Here is a 19344-nt window from a genome sequence, read left to right as displayed (position 1 = left end):
CTGGGAAGACTTCAGAGGACAGCACTCTGAGGCAGGATGAGGGGAGCTAGACTGGCAGCCTGGCACTTTCCCAGACACCCTGTCAGGCCCACAGGACACCAAGCTGACCACTGCTGGCCACCACCTGGGAGACGGCCAGCCCCAGAACCAGAGCTGCCCAGAACCTCTACTGTGGCACCAATTAGCTTAGCCTCCCCGGGGCAGGGGAGGGGTGGCTGCCGCCTTACCCAGCTGAGGGTCACCAGGGCCAGACTCTCCAGTTCCAGGCTGTGAGAAGCAAAGAAGGTACCTGTGTGGGCCCACAGAACCAGCCAGGCAGCCAGGCTTGGCATGGAAAGAGGGCAGAACTAGCCTCTGTAAGTTGCCCAGACTGCCATATGGGCCCGCCTCTGCCTGCCTACCTCTCTAGTCAAGTGCCACGTGTGTTAGGAGTATCGTGGGCACCCCACGTGCAGCCCAGGGACAAGTCCTCTCTTCACCTCCCTCCCCAGCTTCCGTTCTGCTCTGAGGCACCTGTGTGTTTCATCTTTCATTCTCTGCCACAGCCTCAGGTCAGCTTTGTAGATGCTAAAAGGAAGCTGTGCGGGTGCAGCTGACCACACAGCAAGATGGCAGTGGGGCCTAGATTCCAGCTTTTCTCTACAGCTGCCCCCCAACTGTCCCCATCTGAACCCTGGATGAAAGTAGATCTGATCAGGCCCTTTCAGTAACCCAGAATTCAGATGGGCCCCAAGCCAGGAGGAGAGCTCAGTCTGAGAGGCCATGAAGCTACCCCCAAAGCCCTGGACCATACCTGGCATTTCAGCACAAGTATGGAGGTTGTCCTAGTTGGTGGACTCTTGTACTTTTAACACCCTACCTGTTGAAGCTGGGGGGAGGGAAGCCCCCAAACCCCCTTCCATAAAATTTTGGTTCCTAACATTTGGAAGTTCTTCCCCAAGCCTGACTGAAAGCCACCCTGCTGCACGAATCTCTACTCTCACACACAGGCATCCCTTTCTCGCTTGCTTGCTGCTCCCACAGTGGCAGCTGTTGCCACCTGTCCTCTGAGCCTCAGAAATGTGATCTGGGCCATCCAGCCAGGTCCCTATCCTGGACCAGGACTAAGGAATCTGGGCTGGTCATACCTGCCCCTGTGTCCTGGCAACAGATCCAGAACTAGGGAAGGATCTGGGCCAGTGACACCTTTCTGAACAGAGAATAGCAAAGGATCATAACAAGGAACCCCCTCCTGTGTAGGTGGAGGCCTGTAACCCCCAGACAGGTCCCAGGATGTATCTGGATACGGCCCACCTCTCTCTATGCCACTAATGATCTTTCTCCATCATGGAAATTCTATTTGGCTCCTGCCATGGTGCCCAGTGATATACATGTCACCACACATGGCCCTCGAGGCAATTCTCTGTCCCATCACCCCACTTCTAATGACCCGCTGGCCTGATTCAACTTTCTCTACCCCAGGCACAGGTCCTGACAGGTTGCCGCCATCCCCTGCCTAGCAGGCATATTTGTAGGACAGGGTATCCAATACAGACACCCCCCACACACACACACACACAAGTAAGGCAGAAAGGAAAGAGAAAGGCCCAGTGAGGCTCTGTGGATACCACCCAGCTACTCTGTCCATGGAAAATGTGTCCATTTCGTATCTCCATGCCTGCACCTGCTCTTCACCTGTCCTAGCAGCCTCTGTCAGGGTGGTTGCCTCCTGTTGGCCTGGCCCTCCAAGGGAACCTGCTGGGATCTACAACCACCACCTGGCTTCTACATCCCAGCTCAGCCTCAGCTCTGCTCGCTACATGAAATCACACCATTCATCCTCTGCCCAAAGAATCCTCACATAAATCCAAGGCCATATTGCTCCCCACAGTACTACAGGACCACTGGGGACTGGCTCCAGTCTTCCAGACCACAGTCACCCCAGACAAGAATCTTAGTTCTGTGTAGCTGTCCCTAAACCTGGGAACAGCCACAACTCCCACTGTAGCCCTCAAGCCAGTGTCGCCTCTACTTTACTTCACCCTCAGCTCCAAAAGCAGAGTCACAACCCTATCCCCAGGTCCCAGGGATAGTGGTACAAGAAAGACATTCATTATCAGGTGGCTGCCCAACATCTCCCTAAGGTACCTCCAGTAGTGTTCAAAAGAGGTGGACCCAACAAATTAGGAAGACCCTGAAAGGATAACCCTGCAGCTGGCCACACACTCGGCTTCTGGTCCTGCTTTTCTACCCAACTCACTGCTAGGCAGTGGGTATGCAGTAACCTGTACTTGTTCAGAGAACGATAGATTCTTCAGGGCCTATGTGTTCGAGGAACACAAGGGGACAGTATGCAGAGTGCATGGAGCCCACCACCCACCCATTGAGCAAGGGCCCTACTGCATCGTGATGCCTCCCGCCAGCCCACGAGCAGGTGCTATTATAGGACTGTGCCTGTCGGGGTCCCCTTGGATCTGATGGGCTAATTCACACCCCAGTATGAATGACTCATACGGTGTCCACCCACAGGGTATAAAACAGCCAGGAGTGGGCACAGTGCACTCCAGTGGGGGATCTTAGGCTCTGGGCAGGGGTGGGACTGAAGCTTCTGCAGTTGAGGGGAGGTCTCAACTGGGCCTGTGCGAACCCTCGTGAGCCAGCTTCCATCTACACACCAGAAATCAACTCCCCTGATTCGTCTCCATACCAGGTCCCAGCCTGTTTACTCACACCTCCTCCACCAGGTGTGCCCATTTCCCAGAACCGACTTCTCACTCCACATCAAGACGGCTGCTGCTACCTCCAGAAGGCCTTCTCAGATGTGCAAGCTCTTAGTCTTTTCTTCCAATGAGGGCCTGACCACTACGCCCAGCCTCAGGGCCATTCCACCCTGCTGTGGAGTTGGCACCCCTCCTGTGCTGTTTCTGAGACTCTAGTCCTAGCCTGGCTTTCTGAGATCCAATCATCTGGAGTCTGGTGCCCTTGACTATGGAAATGCAGCCATCTGAGCCCTTCTGTGCACCTCAGATCTGTGCATGGCCTTTGGGGCTTCTCCTGTTCCCCTTGCCCTAGACGCCAGTCTCTTCTCTCCTACCTGGCGCCAGATATTGCACTGGGGCTTCTGGTCTCAGATTGTCCCCCTCTATGCCTAGTGGCTCCTCTTGGGTTACCCAGGCAGGGCAAATGGGTAATGGCTGTCTGTGGGACAGAGTGGGGAACCTGAGGACAGTGGACAGTGGCTCCACAGCCTGGCAAAACGGACCTGCCCTGGAGAACAGGGTCCTGCTGACTGCACCTGACTCAGAAAGGTGTTTGATGCCCACCTTGAGCCCCTGTCTCTCTCCTAGCTTCCTGTCTATGGTTCCTACAGACACATCCACTGCCTGTCACCCTCCTACCAGTCAAGACGCTACTGTCCAGATGCCACAACATTCAAACCCTATCGTTTTGATGAAAGCTGAGCTAGACCCTTGCTGGGCACTGGGCACTCCTGGTATTCCCCTGGGTCCAGATGATCCATACCCTATGGCCACCCTGGCCAACCTAGCTTCATCTACAAGACATCCTTCTAGACTTCCATGTGTAAGCCTTCCTCTCCTACTTGCCTTATCATGTCTATATGGTCACTGTGACTTAACTCCTGACTTATGCCATGAAGAAGGGAGCTAATGCTCACAGGGGGGCCTGCAAGTCTTTCCAGAGCCAGCCCCATCCCACAATACCTGTGCCCACCATCAAGACATTGAAGAAAACAAGATCAATAGCATCTGCAGTCAGTAAGTGTTTACCACCAGCGACAGCCCCACCCCAGCATACGCCACTGCCTCCACCACCTCTACCACTGCTTCCATGTTACCAAAACCACCTCTGTGACTACCACTAGATCACCATTACCGTGTCTTCACCACCACCCCCATCACTGTCACCTCTATAGCCCCTGTCATATTACCACACCACCATGGCCACCATGGTCACCATGGCATCACCACCACCTCCACAACCACCACTGCATCACTGATCCCCACCCCAGCATGGTCACCACATCTCTGTTCCCACCTCTGTAACTGTCACATCATGACACCACCTCCACAGTCACTGCCGATATTCCGTTCATGGTCACTACCATGTTCTGAGACACGCCTCCCTCTGTGGCCCTCATCATGTAACAACCGTCACCTCCATGGCCAGCCCCACATTGCCAGCATGCCTCTTACACCAAGACCATCACCTCTGCCATCATCAACATCACATCACCAGGACTACCAATCACCCTACCACCACCAATGCTGTCGCCAACGGAAGCACTGCTGCCATTATTACCGCCATTGTGTTATCGACACGTCCCTCCCCAGCGCCATCATTCCCAACGACAACAACTATCATGATTGATGGCTCATACTCACCACCACCAGCAGCCTCAGATTCACCAGCAGCAGCAGAGCGGCACAGATCACAGAGTCATGACCACCACCACCCTGTCACCAGAGCCTCTCACACCACCCCATTCTCCACTGCTCCTACTCAGTGCACTAGCTCCAGCAACTACTATTCAGTCTCTGTCAACATAGACATTACCCAGCCTTCCCCCTCCCTCATCGACACATCCTCAGCATCACCTACACCAGCACAGACATCATCACCATATCCACAAGTGCGGTCTGCAGCTTGCATCACCAATACCGGGACCATCTGCACCAGCCAAAGCTCCGCAGCATGCTAGCACTGCCTTGTCCGATGTGCTGTCCTTCACAGGCACCGGTGAACCGCTGATTGCCTTGAGCATGTTTGTTACTGCCTTGCTGTAACATCAGCCTGTCTTGAGGATGGACATCGTCTTCAAAATTCAACAGTCTTCTTGATGCATCCAGCACAGTGCTGATGCATGATTCTCCCTCTGGAGCCTGTGTGCTCCCTGATAGGCCAGGGCAGTAATAGCAGACAGACAGACAACCCTCATGATTGCCTTTGTCACTACCACCCTCCTTGTTGCACATCACTGTTCACCTGATCCAGCAGACTTCCATCATTCAGACACTTCCAGGCAAGGGCCAGGAGCAGGCTCCCACACCACTCCAACCTCCAAGCTAACTGGAAAGTGCTTCTGTTGCGTCTTCATTCCCATTTGCTTTGCATCTGAGAACAGGACCCACACCAATTCTACCTCTCCTAAGTCATGTCTGAGGCCAGAGAGCCTAGTCTCCACATCTAAAAGGAGGTATGATGATTACAAAAGGGCCCCCCCCCAGGCCTGGGCAGCCACTTCTCCGCCCTGTATATTCTCTGCATCACTCCCTACCTCCCTCTCCTTGCAGCTCCAACTCCAAGTGGACTCAGCCGGGCCTCTGTGCACCCTGTACTGTGGCCTTGAACTCCTACACCCTCCTGCCAAGGTGCACTCCAGCCAGCCAGCATGCCCCGCTGGCCTATGGGATAGCACTCTGTCTATCAGGCTTGCTGTTGTCCTTTAGGATGACCTGACTCTCAGCACATTATCAACCATGACAACATCCCATTTCATAGGTGGAGAAAACAAGGCTCAATATCATGGAAGCTTGCCCAGCTAGCTTCAGGTAGTCAGACAAAGACCTCAGGACAGGTACAAGCCAGGGTTCGCTTGCAGCAGACATTATGAGCCCACATGCTCCACTAACTCGGCCTTGGGAGTGGATGGGAACGTTTCAGACAAAAGCCTAGCAGTCTGGGGCAAGGTAGGAACCTGCGGGACAAGTGGCTCCTTGGAGTGGCAAAGGATGATGGGAAAGCCCTTCAGTCCTGTTCCAACTCAAATCCTCCATCCACTCTGAAGCTCCTCCTTAGCCATGCTTCAAGGGAAGCAACTGTAGGCTGAGTATCAAGGTAAGGCTTCTTATAAGGAAAACAAAAAAGCTCACTCTTGTAATCCCAGCTGAGACAGAAGAATTGCCATGAAGTTCCAGGCCACCTGAGTTACTAAATGTGGTCCTGTCTCCAAAACGGAAGAAAGAGAAGAGAGGAGATAAAAGAATGTGGGGTTGGTGAGGAAGAAGGCAAGTCAGGTGGGGGCAGCTTGGTGGGGACAGTGCCACCTCCCTAGCCTGAGGACCCTCTAGAGTCCTGAAAGTAAGTCCCCCCCCCCCCTTCTTGTCCCATCATAGAGTTGGGAACTGAAGCCTGGGCTTGCATAGCCAGTGTGGGCAGAATACTCTGTAGCTGGAAAAGTTTGGATTATGGGATCCCAAAGACCTGCAGCCCTCAGGACCCTGGGGTCATCCTGCTGCATGTATTCACAGGCAAGTGTGGAGAGGGGGCTGGGCTACAAGGCTTTGTCCTGTGTTCAAGGAGTGAATGTTGGAGTAAATGAATGGGTAGGTGAATCACCACTCTCCCCAGGGAGAAGGTAACCTCATTAAGGTGGGGCACACTCATATCCTGGACAACGTCTGTTTCAAGGCCGCTGTGTGCTTTACAGTCAAGAGACCTGGCGCCTACCCCAAGATAACACCAGAGACAGACTGCATCACTGATGAAAAGATGGGGGTGGATGGAGGACAAGAAGATGGGGGCCCAAAGAAAAGCAGGTTCAGAGCAGCGGATGCTTCAGCCCACCCCAAACTCTGGATGCGGTGAGGGTTTTGTTCCTGCATGTGCTTTCATGACCCTGTGTACCTCCTCCAGCTCTCCAACCCAGAGGCCCCTGTAGGAAGCCACCTTAAATTCACCCTGCCTTGCTCCCTTCTGCTTTCTTTGTCCCAGTAGGAGCAATCACAATGAAGAGTGACAGGCACAAGTGGCCCTGTCAAGTCTGCCTGTCATTGCTACCTGCCCTCTCTATGGAGTTGGACTTTTAAAGGGGCAGACTCCTGGGCTGGGCAATGATGACACACACCTTTAACACCAGAGCTTGGGGGGGGGGGCAGAGGTAGGCAGATCTCTGAGTTTGAGGCCAGCCTGGTTTACAGAGTGAGTTTAGGACAGCCAGGGCTACACAGAGAAGCCCTGTGTCAGACAGACAGACAGACAGACAGACAGACAGACAGACAGACAGGGCAGGCTCCTAAGATATGCTTTTGCCAGTGTGTCCAGAGAGGGTCCCTGAACATAGTACTGGCCTCAGAGGGAATCTTCAAGCCTAAGGTCAGGCTCTTTGGCTGTGAACCTGACTGACAGATGACAGTGGGGCTGGAACTCTGTGGGAGAACTGGGAGGACCTAGTGGGACTTGGCAGATCCACCCAGGGAAGGATCGAGAGTTTGAAAAGGAGCTCTCTGAGGAGGGACAGCTCTGTCAATGCCTAGATTAGAGCTCAGGCCTTTCTGGATTCCAAGGGCCCGCTTCCTGTGACATCTGGCCCCTTTCAGGCACCTGCTTGTCCTCTGGATGACTCTGGGTTTCATCTTCCATTCAGACATTCACCCTGTACCTCCATGATCCACACCTGACTCCACCCCACTCCTGGGCCCCTACCTTGCTCACTCCTTGCCCGGCACTGACCACCATGAATGACCTGCTCATCCATCTCACCCTGCTTCCTGATATCTATTCCCACAAGTCAGTTCTCATCCTAACAGGCAGCAGGAGACTCTGGGAATACACATGTGACTGTCACTGTCCCCCTCAATAGAGACACACAAAGCTGGGGCTCTCTGGGGATGCAGCATGGTTAGTATATTCCAGCAACTTCTCCTCCTCCTCCTCACCACCATCATTATCACTTCTTAACCCAGGCTCTCACAGTCACTGGCCATGAATCTCTAGGTGGGTAGAGACAGAGCTCTTGAATCCTGTTACCAACCTAGAGTTCAAGACCCAGATCCAGTGACATAGAGGACAGATATTACATAAGGATAGGGTTACATCAGAGGCTCTAAACAAATGTTTAAGGCACCTAGACAGACAGCTCCAATGTGCACACTACCAGAGTCCTTGTAGGTATGTGGATATTCCCAGAGGAAAGGCAGGAAGAGGGTCTACACTGTAGGCTTGCTCTCTGCATGAACATGTCACACTATCAACTGTCACATGTGATTGGAAGAGAAGGTGATCCTCGAAGTACCTGTCATATACGGAGTGAGTGTCAACAGACATAAATGGTTCCAACAGAGACAAAGAGCAGGGCTCGCCCTAGGACCAAGATCAGGGTTCAGTGTGTGATGAGGGTCAGCATCCAGTGTGTGACTGGGGTCAGAGCTCAGTGTGTGACCAGGATCAAGACTCAGAACATGGACAAGGTTGGGGCCCAGAGTCAGGTCTCACTGAGATCAGAATCAAGACTTGGTGTATGATGAGACTTAGTATTCAGCGTGTGAGCTAGATCAAGGCTCTGTATGAGCAGGATCTAGGCTCAGTATGTACAGAGCTAGGAATAGATATGTGACTAAGGTCAGGGCTCAGTATGTAACCAAGATCAGGGCTCAGTATGTAACCAAGATCAGGGCTCAGTTTGTAATAGAGTCAGTATTTAGTGTCTGAACAGGAGGTTAGTGTGTAACTAGTGTTAAAATTTAGTTTGTGGCCATGATGAGCATTTGACCAGAACTAGGGCTCAATGTCCCAGTTTGGGTCAGCACTCAATGCCTGGTCTCAGCCCACTTCCAGTTGGGGATCTGGATTCTACCCTAGATTAGCATGTTTTGGTTATGGGTCAAAGTACAGTACAAAAAGGTCTATCAGGTAGCGGTCACAGAAGGCTGTCCTCTCCCCCTAGTGGCCAGGCCGTTCCTTGGCCCCTAGGCCTATACTCAGTCAAGCACAGACCACACCAAGCAGATGAGGCACACTGGTGGAAGTAGGCCACTGCTCTGCCCCCTCTAGGCCAATAGGAAAACTCTCACATTCACAAGTCAGGAAAAAGAACGGCCACAGCGGTGGACCAAAGAGCCACTCAGCATTGGGGAGAAGGGTGGCTAGGACTTGGAGACGTTACAAAAGCCAGCCTGTCCACCATCTGGTCCTCCTCTAGCCTCAGCTCAAGAGTTCTAGATGCCTGTTCTGAGCAGTCTCCTCAATCACCACTGGGCTGCCGTCTGGTTGTAGCCTCTGGAGTCCTTGTAATCTGTAAATGGGGGGGTGGAGGAGTGATCCCAGGATGAACTTGTGTCTCTGCCTAGTTGCGGGCCACTCAACTGAATGGTACCATTCTGCTCTCCTGGGGCCTGACCTTCCACAGTCCAGTTCTCTAGGGCTGGAGCAGAGCAGGAAGGCTGAGGTCACTACCCACAGCTGTAAAACTAGGGCAGGCGGAGGATATATATATATATATATATATATATATATATATATATATATATAATAGCATTTGAGGGCTCACTGGGGTCCTATAGCTCCTCTGATCCTACAGCTGCCAGCACCAAGCACAGGGGCCACAACTCATAGGGTGCCTGAGAGCCTGGTGAGGGACAGCATCCTTGACTTATCTGGGAAGTCAGAAACATTGATTGGCTGTTCCCACCAGGAGGCTGGTCTTTACATTACTAGGAAGAGGGAGGGCTCTGCAAGGTGTCAGTATGGAATAAGATGGTGGACAGGTTGGTCGCCCCTCAGACACTGCACAGAGCTTGCCAGAATCCTATATAAAAATCAGCCTCCCCCGCAGCATACACACACAGAGACCACTATGCCCCTGCTCGAAAAGGTGCCACACAACCTGCTTCAGAGGCTTCTGACCTCCTGTTGGTGTATGACAGAATCTGACACTCATTTGGACCGACTTTTCTACTGTGCACTGCCCCTCTTCCCCCGGGATGCAGAAAATAGTAACTGGGACCTCAGGACAGTCATCAGTGGTCACAGTCACCAGACGATGGATGACAGATGACTATCCCCACACGATAGCTAACTGTTAGCCACCATCACCCCTCTATGCATCCTGCTCATGCTTTCCAAGTCCCCTTGAGTCCCCCAAGCCTTCCTGTTGATGCTGGGGTTACATCTCTCTCGGAACCTTCTTCATCTCCCAAGCCAGTGACTTAAGAGACCTTCCCAGATACCTAGGACACACCCGTAACTACACAACCCACAGCACCTAGGCTTGCTACACACACTGCCAGTACCTGGGACCACGTGAGTTCCCATTCCTCACAGCCTGGGGAAGGGAACAAGGTCTTCCAACCAGATCATCCTAAACACATGCCGAGGCCTAAGCGCATATCCCCACCTGCAGGCCTCCCCCAAACCTTCAACCCAAGCAAGTTCCTGACTTCCATGAATACTAGTCCAGTCTGCCACATACCTTCTCCCTCAGGAGGTCCCTCCCCACCTCCCCTTTATTTCACCCAGACCTCTTATTCAAGCAAGGAGGCCCCACTCATGAACAGAGTGCTATGTACTTGAAAAGGCCTGAGCACAGGGCCCAGGGTCATATGATGCTGCTAGGGACACCTGGAGCCCACCCCCACCTGATCAGCTGGAGTCTCAGCATCCTCGACCCTGAAGCTGTCTTAGTCCACATAGCCACATTTCTGATTCTTAGTGCCTGACACCTGTATCAAACCCAACACCAGGACAGAATAGCCCAAATGTCCCACCCCAGCACCTAGCTAGGACACATCTCTCTCCTCCCCTGAGCCGTGGGCTTCCCTGGGAGAAAATAAAGAGGGAAGGCCGATTGGTTCTGAAGCCAGACCTGGGCAGGAAAAAAGGGAGGACCAGGCAGATGTACTAGTGGCCAGAGGTCCAGGGAATGGTGGCTTCATCCCCTTAAACCTGCCCTCCACTACCCAAGCATGCTGCAAGCCCCTCCCACCATCCTAGGGCTCCAGGGCTACTAAGCCCCAAAGAACTTACCCATCTGTCTCATCCCACAGGATACAGGTCTGGTTGGTGGTGCCCTAAGAGATAAGGAAGGGAGGTCAGGGCCACTGCCACATTTAGCCCCAAACTGGGTCACTGAATCCACTCATGGGGCCACTACACACACTGCTGGTGCCATTCCCCAAAAGACTGCATTGTGTAAGGGGGAAAAAAACCCCTGAAGTTCAGAGCAGAGAGGAGTGCTTTTAAGTCAGGCCTGGTTTGAACCCTCTCTCCAGTGCCCAATACATGGCTTCTGTTTCTGTCTCCTCTCTGGTCCAGACCCCATGATAGGGCTGGGCTAAAGGACAAAGCCATGTCTTATGGGGACATGGTAGGTGTGCCTAAGGGAGTGGGAGAGGAGGGGAAGCTGCCCTGTTGCTGTCCTTGGTCTTGGAAGCAGAACCTGAAGGGCATTGCAGGGTGCCATCCTTGTGAGAACTACTTGGCTCAGCACTGGAGAGAAGGGAGCAGCCAGAGTGGTGTCTATGCTCACAGTAGCTATAGGCTCTGAACATTCATAGGAATTACTGCTTCCTGTTTGATAAAGGAAGGAAGCCAAGGCACAGAGAAGGAAAAAAAAAAAAAAAAAAAAAAACTCCCCCAAGGTCACAAAGGAAAAAAAAGATAGGTTTGAGTTCTTTCTGAAACTTCCCACACTTCTGGCCTGAGGACTAGGACCTGGCACTGCCACATTCTGGCTGAGTAATGCAGTTGTCTTGCCCCCTTGGGGTTCTTACTCAACTCAACCGGAAGCAGAGACAGTGGGATGCAGGAGCTTCAGCTCTAGTCTCCGAAAAGCCTTACAAGAGGACTAACAGTCACCAATGTTTCCTCATGCCCATCAAGGTATCTAGGTATCCCTGGAGCTGAGGACCTGCCAGGGTCACACAGCAGTGGTGGCCTGGAATCCTAGGGAGCTTTGGAAGGATGCTCTTGGCACTGTCATCCTAGAGGCCCTGTATGATGGAGCCTGCAGGTCAGACTCTGACATAAGGTGGCTGTCACATGTTCCCAGCAACCTGGACAGGGAAGGGGGCAACTCCTAGGGGTCTGGTGACTTGGTTTGGGGTAGATGCCCTGTCACACAGCTGCTCCCTAGGCTGCATGGGTCATGGGCACAGGAAATAGCAAGCAGATCCCCTCCAGGGATCAGAGTCTGGAGTGGAGGCATGGGGTTAGGACTAGGGGGCAGGTCAGAAATGGGCTAGAGTTCTGCATCCACGCCAACCTGCTATGTGGCCCTGGGTGCTCAAAGACTGTTTCCGCACTTGGAATTCAGACGAGAGCCACTCTGCGCGCAACCTCAAAAGCTACTGCCTGAGAAGAGTGTATGGGGATGCACTCAGAACTGACAAAGGTGCCTGGGTACCCACACACGTGGGCAGCACTCACATTGTACATGTGGGCAAATTCGATCTCCAAGGGTGTGAGCAGCGATCGAGGCGGAGGCTTCACAGTCACGGAGATGACCTTAGAGTTGAGGACAGTTGTGTTCCTGGGGACATCAAAGCAGCAAAGGCTGTCAGAGGAGTGGGGTGGCTGGCACTGAGCCAGCCTTGTAGCCCAGCCCCAGCCTCAGGGCATGCTTCCCCCACCATACCACCATGCCCAGCCCACCAATCTCTTACTGGATACCTGTAGGAGCTCAAGCTATTCCCTTCCCAAGTCACCCACCTCTGCAGGGCCAGGAAGCTGCCCAAGTTTCGGTAGAGCACAGTACCAACCACGAACACAGATGAATCGTCAGCTTCTGGAAGGGAGCACATATTACTCCAGCCCTGCTACTGCCCACTAGTCTGCATCTCACTCCAGTGGCCTCCTGTCTCATCTATATGGTCACGTTCAAGGTCCCGACAAGAGAAGGCATGTCCCACCACAGATGCGGAGGTGCAGCTGGGATCTGGGGCAACAGCCTGGACCTAGATGGGGAGAAGGAACTAGCTCATCTCCTCAAGTGACCTCACTATATGGGCAGGCAGGATACATTTCTCCCGCTGGGAACCTGGGTCCTTGCTGTTGAGTGATCCACCCAACCCCTTCCACTCTGCTTAGCCTTCTGGTATGTGTCCCTGGGTTGCTCTCCCATGGAGGAAAAGGAGAGCTTCTGGCAAGGAGATGGTCCCGGGAATAACAAGGAGTACCGGGGATACTCACTGTCACTGGAGACAGTGCACTGAACCCTACAAGAAAGTATCTCAGGTTGATGAGTCCCAGGCTCTAGGACCCCGATTCATAGCAGGCTCATCCCATTCCCGAGCCTCACCTGCCAGTCCTGTGGAAAACACACTCTTGGACACGGTGACCCTGTCTTCCGGCACCTTGGCCCAGTCTCCTGTGGCACGCCAGCCCTTCATAGGGAAGCTGATGTCGGTGGCCCCACTGGCCGGAAGTTTGTGGATGCTGAGCACTGAGGCAGGGTAGGGACAACACAAACAGAGCATCACCTACCAGGGATGTCAGCTGGAACCGAGGCAATAGACTTTGGTGCAAGATGGTGGTCCAAGTTTCCTGAGGCTAAGGGTGGGCAGGGCCCAGATGGCCAGGTTTCTGTCAGGCATGAGCACTAAGCCTGTAGACCCTAACTCCCAGGCTCCACAGTCCCCCACTCTTACATAAGCAAAATCCCCAGAGTCTAAAGATGGCCAGTGGGGACTGTATGAGACAGCAGGCCAGTATCCCTACAGGAAGTCTTATCTTAGGGTTTTACACCAGACCAGGTCTTGTCCAGCCTGGTGAGTACTGAGACTCAAACTCAGTCACTATGGTCAGGTGATGTCTGTGGGCACAGAAAGATCTACAGGAGCTAGGCACCCATCTTGGTTCCCACCATCCCCCCACCTCGCTGGGGTCATAGGTCATACTCTGTATGAGAATGTCATACCCCCCACACACTTTGTTGCCACCACTGACAGGCCATGCCTCCCCTCCATGTGCCCACCCAGAGGGTTCTGCTGCTCACACAGCATCAACACCTGTAATGGCCCTGCACACAGACTCAGAACATGTGTGAGGTATTGTGCTCATTTCCCTGGGAAGCTCTCACCACCAAGGGCCACCTGAGTGCTGGCATTCAGAGGAAGGTTTGTCTGTCCCCACGGCCTCTGGTAAGGCAGATACCTTATGGAACACTATGGGAGAATCCTTGGGCTCCCAAGGCCTCAGAGTCCAGGAGGGCAGGGCCAGGTGGGAGGCTGCTGAGCCTGGCCAAGCAGGGTAGGCGGGACAGAGCAAAGGTAGATAGGACAAGGAGCGAGCCTAGGGAGTGCGGCTCAGCTCGCTAGGCTATAACTTTACAAGTAGCCCCAGGCTATGGCAGTGGCTAAAGGGTGGAGTGCGTGCCTAGAGTGGGCTACAGGGCATGGAAGGGAGCTGGGAACGCCACCTCTTACAAGGGCCATCTCTCTGTCTCCCAGCCCTGTCCCCCTGGGCCTTCGATCACTGGGCCAGTGTGCATGTGCTAGAGGAAGACAGGTGGCAAACAGGGATATCCTCTACAATGTCCTCTAGGGTAGAGAAGAGACCGTCCTCCTAAGGTCGGTGCTAGGCTAGAGCCTGATCTTGCATGAACTGGCAAGGCTCCAAGGACTAGTTCCCCTGGCAGAGGCTTCCCAGGCTAGGCTGCAGGAGAGTAACATCCTACCTGGCTAAATTCTCGCTCCACACCTGTTGTCCCTCTCTCACCGAGCCCTCCCACCCAAATAGAGAGACCTTATGCCTGAAGCTTAGTCACCTTATACACTCCCCCTGTCCCCACCTTTCTTGATAGAGGGAGAGGAGGCTGGAGAGTCAACTCATCATAAACCCTGAGGGACAGGAAAAAGAGGGACACATCCCAGGGAGAGGGGAGAGAAGGGAAGAAAGACTGTAGAAGTGGCAGAGAGCAGGAGGTGAGATCAGACTGTGGCAGCGACCCCCTGAAAGATGGTAGAAAGCAGGGTGGTGCAGAGGCAGATGCACGCGACTCCTAGGTCCTGTGAGGGGAGCAGAATCAGGGGCTCAGACCTGGGATTTTAGAGGCATGCATGGGATGGCATGTCAGGGCTTCTCTGGACCTGGGACAGCAGGCTTAGATGGACATTGAGGATTTTTGACCCAACTGTCTTTCAGACCTTGAAAGGATGAGGTCATGGGCATATAGCTTGGAAAGGCATGTCACTAAAGGCCCATGGAACCTGGAATCTTGGCTGGAAGGTGAGGTAGGCAAGAGGCCTAGTGAGGAAAAGGGACAAAGTTAGCTTGCAGTGCAAAGAGCCAGTCTGACCTAGTGGAGGTAGAGGGGAGAGACAGGTGTCAGTCTCGGGTGGAGAGGGGTCCAAGGCCAGAAAGCATCAGTCTCATGTTGGAAGAGTTGGGGACAGAGCCAGTGAAAGAGTAAAGCCAAGTGCTGGGGGAGACTCAGAGTGGGAGGCTGGAGTCCCACCCTTAGGGGATGTAGAGGTGGAGCTTAGATCGGAGAGCATCTCAAGCACACACACACACACACACACACACACACACACACACACACACACAGAGGGTTGTGAGGACAGCTACCAGCTACCCTCAGATCCACTGCCCAGTCTACATCTCCACTCTTATGATACAGGAAGGACGAAACAGCAACCAGGCAAACCAGTCTCCTGCCCCACTGCCCCTAGGCTTTATAGAACTGGAGGGCAGACAAACAGCAGCTGCAGAGGTGACTCTGGGGTGACAGGATGAAGTGAGCTTCAACCCCAGGGGTGGCTGGATTCCTGAATGTGTCCCTGGCATGAGATCTCCAGGTCCCTGTGAGTCTGAGGTCCCAAAAGGCTCCTGATACCAACCCTCTAAACTCCTAAGCCCAAGGCTACTATGTGGCTGTAGAAGGGTGTGGTGATTTCTTATCCTATAGATGAGGGAAAAAAAAATAAGACAGAGACTCTGTGAGAGTCACGGGACCAAGCCATGGAGGGGCTTACCCAGATTGTCTGTCACCTGGTAGGCATCCCTCAAATCCTTCATGCGGAAGCCGATGACATCCACAAAGTCCTCCACCAGCCGAAAGAGCTCCTTGGCATTGGGGCCCATCTAAGATGGAGAGAGGTAGGGAAACTCAAGCCGGAGAAGATGTCTGTGCCCGGACCCTCTCCTCCTGTCTCCTTCCCTCCTCTGCTACCTTTTTTTTCTGGGCCCTGTGGGTCATTCCCTTGCATAGCAGGGGAGCAGGCTCTTGGCTTCTAAGTCTACTTGCATTTTAGATCAGAGAACCTGGTGAGCATACCATAGGGGATCCTAAGGTGGAGCAAGGGAAGTGTTTCAAATACTCCCCATGAGGGTTACTGCCGTGGGGTTAGTGTGATAGCAGGTTTGTGGTCAACTGGAATTAAAAAAACCTCACCATCCCCCATCCCCCACCCCACCGGGACACACCGAGTGATGTTAACACAGTTCCTGCTCTTCTCATCTACCCTTGGGAAAAAGCCACCGCACTTTCCCGGTAAAGAAACAAACCCCACAAGGTTAAGGGGCTTTCTCAAGGTTTTGCAATCAACAGGAAGCAGTGTTGAGACTCAAACCGGAAGACCCAGCAAGGCCCCACCATGGCTGGCCTGGGGTGTAGAGGGCCTAGACCTGCCTGCTCCTATCCTGATCCCGTAGCTAGCATTGAGGGCGCCAGACCTCCACACATACCAGCTGTGCCTCCTCCCACTTGTCCCGGTTCTCCTCTGCCAACAGGTTGCTGATGATCTGGACAAAGTTCTGGAAATAAGAAGAACCAGAGAAATGGGACAAGGTATCAGTGCATGAGGAAGATGACAGCTCAGCCTAGGACTAAGGCAAGGGCTCAGTTTGTACTGGGACCAGGGCTCAATGAATGTCCAAGATCAGGGCTCAGTCAGTGGCCGGAGTCAAGGCTATGTGTGACCAGGATCGGCGGACAGAGTGTAGGCAGAATTAGATCAAGGCTCAGTATGTAATTAGGGTACGGATGTATATGTGATCAAGGCCAGGGTTCAGTGTGTGAGCAGATTCCAGGATGCTTGATTTAATCTATGGCTAGTATAACGTGAGTCAAGGCTTAGCCTTTGACCAAGGACAGGACCTAGTCTCTCATTAAGGTCAGAGTTTGTGACCAGGATCAGGACTCAGTGATAACATGGAACAGAAATCACCCTATGACCAGGCCAGGACTCAGTGTGTGGCCATCTTTAAGGCTCATTATTATGGTGTGGTCACAGCCCAGCCCACATTCAACACTGGGGACTTAATCTCTGGCTGGGGTCTGGGTTGGTTCCTTTGACAGTTCCCCAAGTGTCCCCTGCTGGAGCTGCCCCTGGGAGCCACCTGCACATCCCCGGGTGTGGGGCTGTAGTAAGCCCTGCGGAAGATCTCTGTCATGTTCCTCAGGACATCAATGGTGGAGAGCAGGTCGCCGCTGTAGCTGGTGCCATCCTGCGAGATCTCCAGCAGTGTCTGGATGACCTCTGAGACCCCCTCCCCTGGCAGCCCCCGCTGAGCCTTCGCCAGGTGCTCTCGGGTCTGGGGAAATGGAAAGGGCTGGATGCTGTCACCGCTGCAGGTCACAGCCAGGTCAGGGCCAGGGACCTCCGATGCCTGAAGGTCCCTACAGCCCCCATCCTCATGTCCAAAGAGTGGGAATGGTTTCCTGGAGCCCCTGGGGTCAACCTCACCATCATCTGGATGTTCCGGTAGTCAATGGACACGCAGCGGATGTAGGTGGGTGGCTCCCAGTAGGCGATGCCCTCCTCGTCCAGCTCACACCGGCGCAGGATGAGGCCTAGGGAGACCTCCTTTCCTCACGTGACTGCTCCCCAAGAAGCTTTGGGAGATCCTACCCACAACCCTCAGGCAGGAGTGCTCTATTTGGGACCCTAGGGAGCTAGAAGCAGGCTGTGCTGGCTTTGTTCCTGTGTGACACAAACTTCATCCCTATTCTGGGTCCTGGGGGCCTAACAAGCACTGTATCTTCAGGAGCCTTGCTGTGTGAAGGTGAGGTCCTCAGTCATGTGGGGGCTTCTGGGGTCAACCAGAGCCACTCTTGGAGTCCCTTGCAATCTAGAGACCTAGGGACAGCTGTCCTCTAGCCCCTTGCCATATCCTGGCACATTCACAGGGCTTCAGGGAGCTTCCTGGCCCCTGGACACTGGTACAGCCTTTAGAGGCCACTTGGTACCAAATTCAACACCCCAAAACACAAAGTTCCACTCTCAGATAGAAAGCCTCCCCCCCTTCCCGCCCCATACAGAAGACTTCTGAGCAAGGACAGTAGGGTAAAGAAATACATGAAGACAACCACACAGGGTATTTCAAGCCCTGTCATAGGGTGGGTGGCCTGGTACAGAAACCTGGGCAAATTCTGAGCAAAAATGAGGGAAATTCTGTGTGACCGTGGATGTAGAAAGAGGCCAGGGAAGGGTGCCATGAGGGATGGGTGTTGCCTTTCTTCTGTTTCTCTGGGTTTTCAATGTGCCAGCAAGAAGGTGTAGCCAAGGATAGGAACAGCAAGCAAGGCTGGCAAGATTCAGCAACCCTCACCTTCCCTGTCCCTCTGGGCCAATTTACCCACCGCCCGCAGCAGCCCAATGCAAAGGATCACCTCAAGCCCTCACTTTATAGAAGAAAAAACTGAAGCTCAGAGAAACCAAGTCACTTCCCCCAAAGTAATATAGTGAAGGATGGCAGAGTCAGGGTTTGAACTGGGTTCCCTCCCCACGGCCTCCCAGGTACAGAAACTACCCACATTCTTTCAAAGTGAAGAAAACCAAGGCATGTGGCTGGGCAGGCCCCTTTCCCATGGTGCCCACTCTGTTGCTCATATTCTCTGAAAGTACTTCATCAGCCCCCAGGGCTAACATCCCTCCTGCAGACTACAAACCCAGGGTAGGTAGGTATGTTGATTGTTCTCTGCCTGCTTTCTCCCTATACAGGGGCAACGGTATCATAGCGCTGTCAAACAGCTGATCAAAGAGACCTCTCCAGCAGAGGGCTTGGCATGTGCCCTGCTCTGTATGAACTCAGGACACGATGGTTGACATCATGTCCTAGATGCTGGGGTGCAGCACGAGCTTTGGGTCTCAGACAAGGCCCATGGGGACAGCTGTCCAAAGACAAGACAGGGCAGGAATTCTCACACTACCACTCTTACCTGTGGCATTGCGGGGACACCGGACTGCAGCCACCTCTCCAGCTGGGGTCTCCTTCCAGACCACGGCCCCAAAGTTGTCCTCGTCACAAATCTCATGGGGCTCTGCAAGGGGCCAGACAGTGAGGTGGACAGGGTTGAGGGACAGTGATTACTCAGGTGTCCCCAATCCCTCTGAGACAGAATGCATGGGGGGAGTCTCACCAGGACATCGCTGAGCGCCACACTGTCGGTACTCATCCTGGGGGCCCTGGCAGGCTGCTCCCCCAAAGAAAGGCCCAGAGCAAACACGCTCCCGTCGCTGGCTTCCACCACCACACGTGACGCTACAGCTGCCCCATGATGCCCAGGCCTGCCATTTGCCATCCACTGCAAGGGTGGCCAAACACAGGGCACAGATGACAAGACGAGGAGATAGGGCCCAGGATCAGTAGGGAAGTGGGGCCAGGGAGACAGAGAAACAGAGACAT

General features: G+C 53.6%; 1 protein-coding gene across 7 annotated transcripts in view; it reads right to left on the bottom strand.

Annotated features, from left to right (window-relative positions):
- Nucleotides 1-19344, bottom strand: part of Adgrb1 (adhesion G protein-coupled receptor B1) — a 71725-nt gene that overhangs the window by 27834 nt on the left and 24547 nt on the right. For 6 of the 7 annotated variants that reach the window (XM_076911489.1, XM_076911488.1, XM_076911490.1 and 3 more), the window contains exons 8-17: nt 19079-19243; nt 18878-18979; nt 17403-17509; nt 17056-17250; nt 16402-16470; nt 15690-15798; nt 13013-13156; nt 12424-12499; nt 12142-12244; nt 10741-10784 (exon numbers count right to left, since the gene is read on the bottom strand). In XM_076911489.1, the coding sequence (XP_076767604.1) occupies nt 10741-10784; nt 12142-12244; nt 12424-12499; nt 13013-13156; nt 15690-15798; nt 16402-16470; nt 17056-17250; nt 17403-17509; nt 18878-18979; nt 19079-19243 (1114 nt within the window). The remainder of the gene's footprint in view (nt 1-10740; nt 10785-12141; nt 12245-12423; nt 12500-13012; nt 13157-15689; nt 15799-16401; nt 16471-17055; nt 17251-17402; nt 17510-18877; nt 18980-19078; nt 19244-19344) is intronic. The other variant, XM_076911495.1, reaches the window with a different exon arrangement.

The sequence above is a fragment of the Arvicanthis niloticus genome, chromosome 13 (assembly GCF_011762505.2).
Source record: "Arvicanthis niloticus isolate mArvNil1 chromosome 13, mArvNil1.pat.X, whole genome shotgun sequence".
In the NCBI taxonomy this organism is placed as follows: Eukaryota; Metazoa; Chordata; class Mammalia; order Rodentia; family Muridae; genus Arvicanthis; species Arvicanthis niloticus.
The sequence above is the reverse complement of the archived record's forward strand: the minus strand, read 5'-3'. Positions and strand labels throughout refer to the sequence as shown.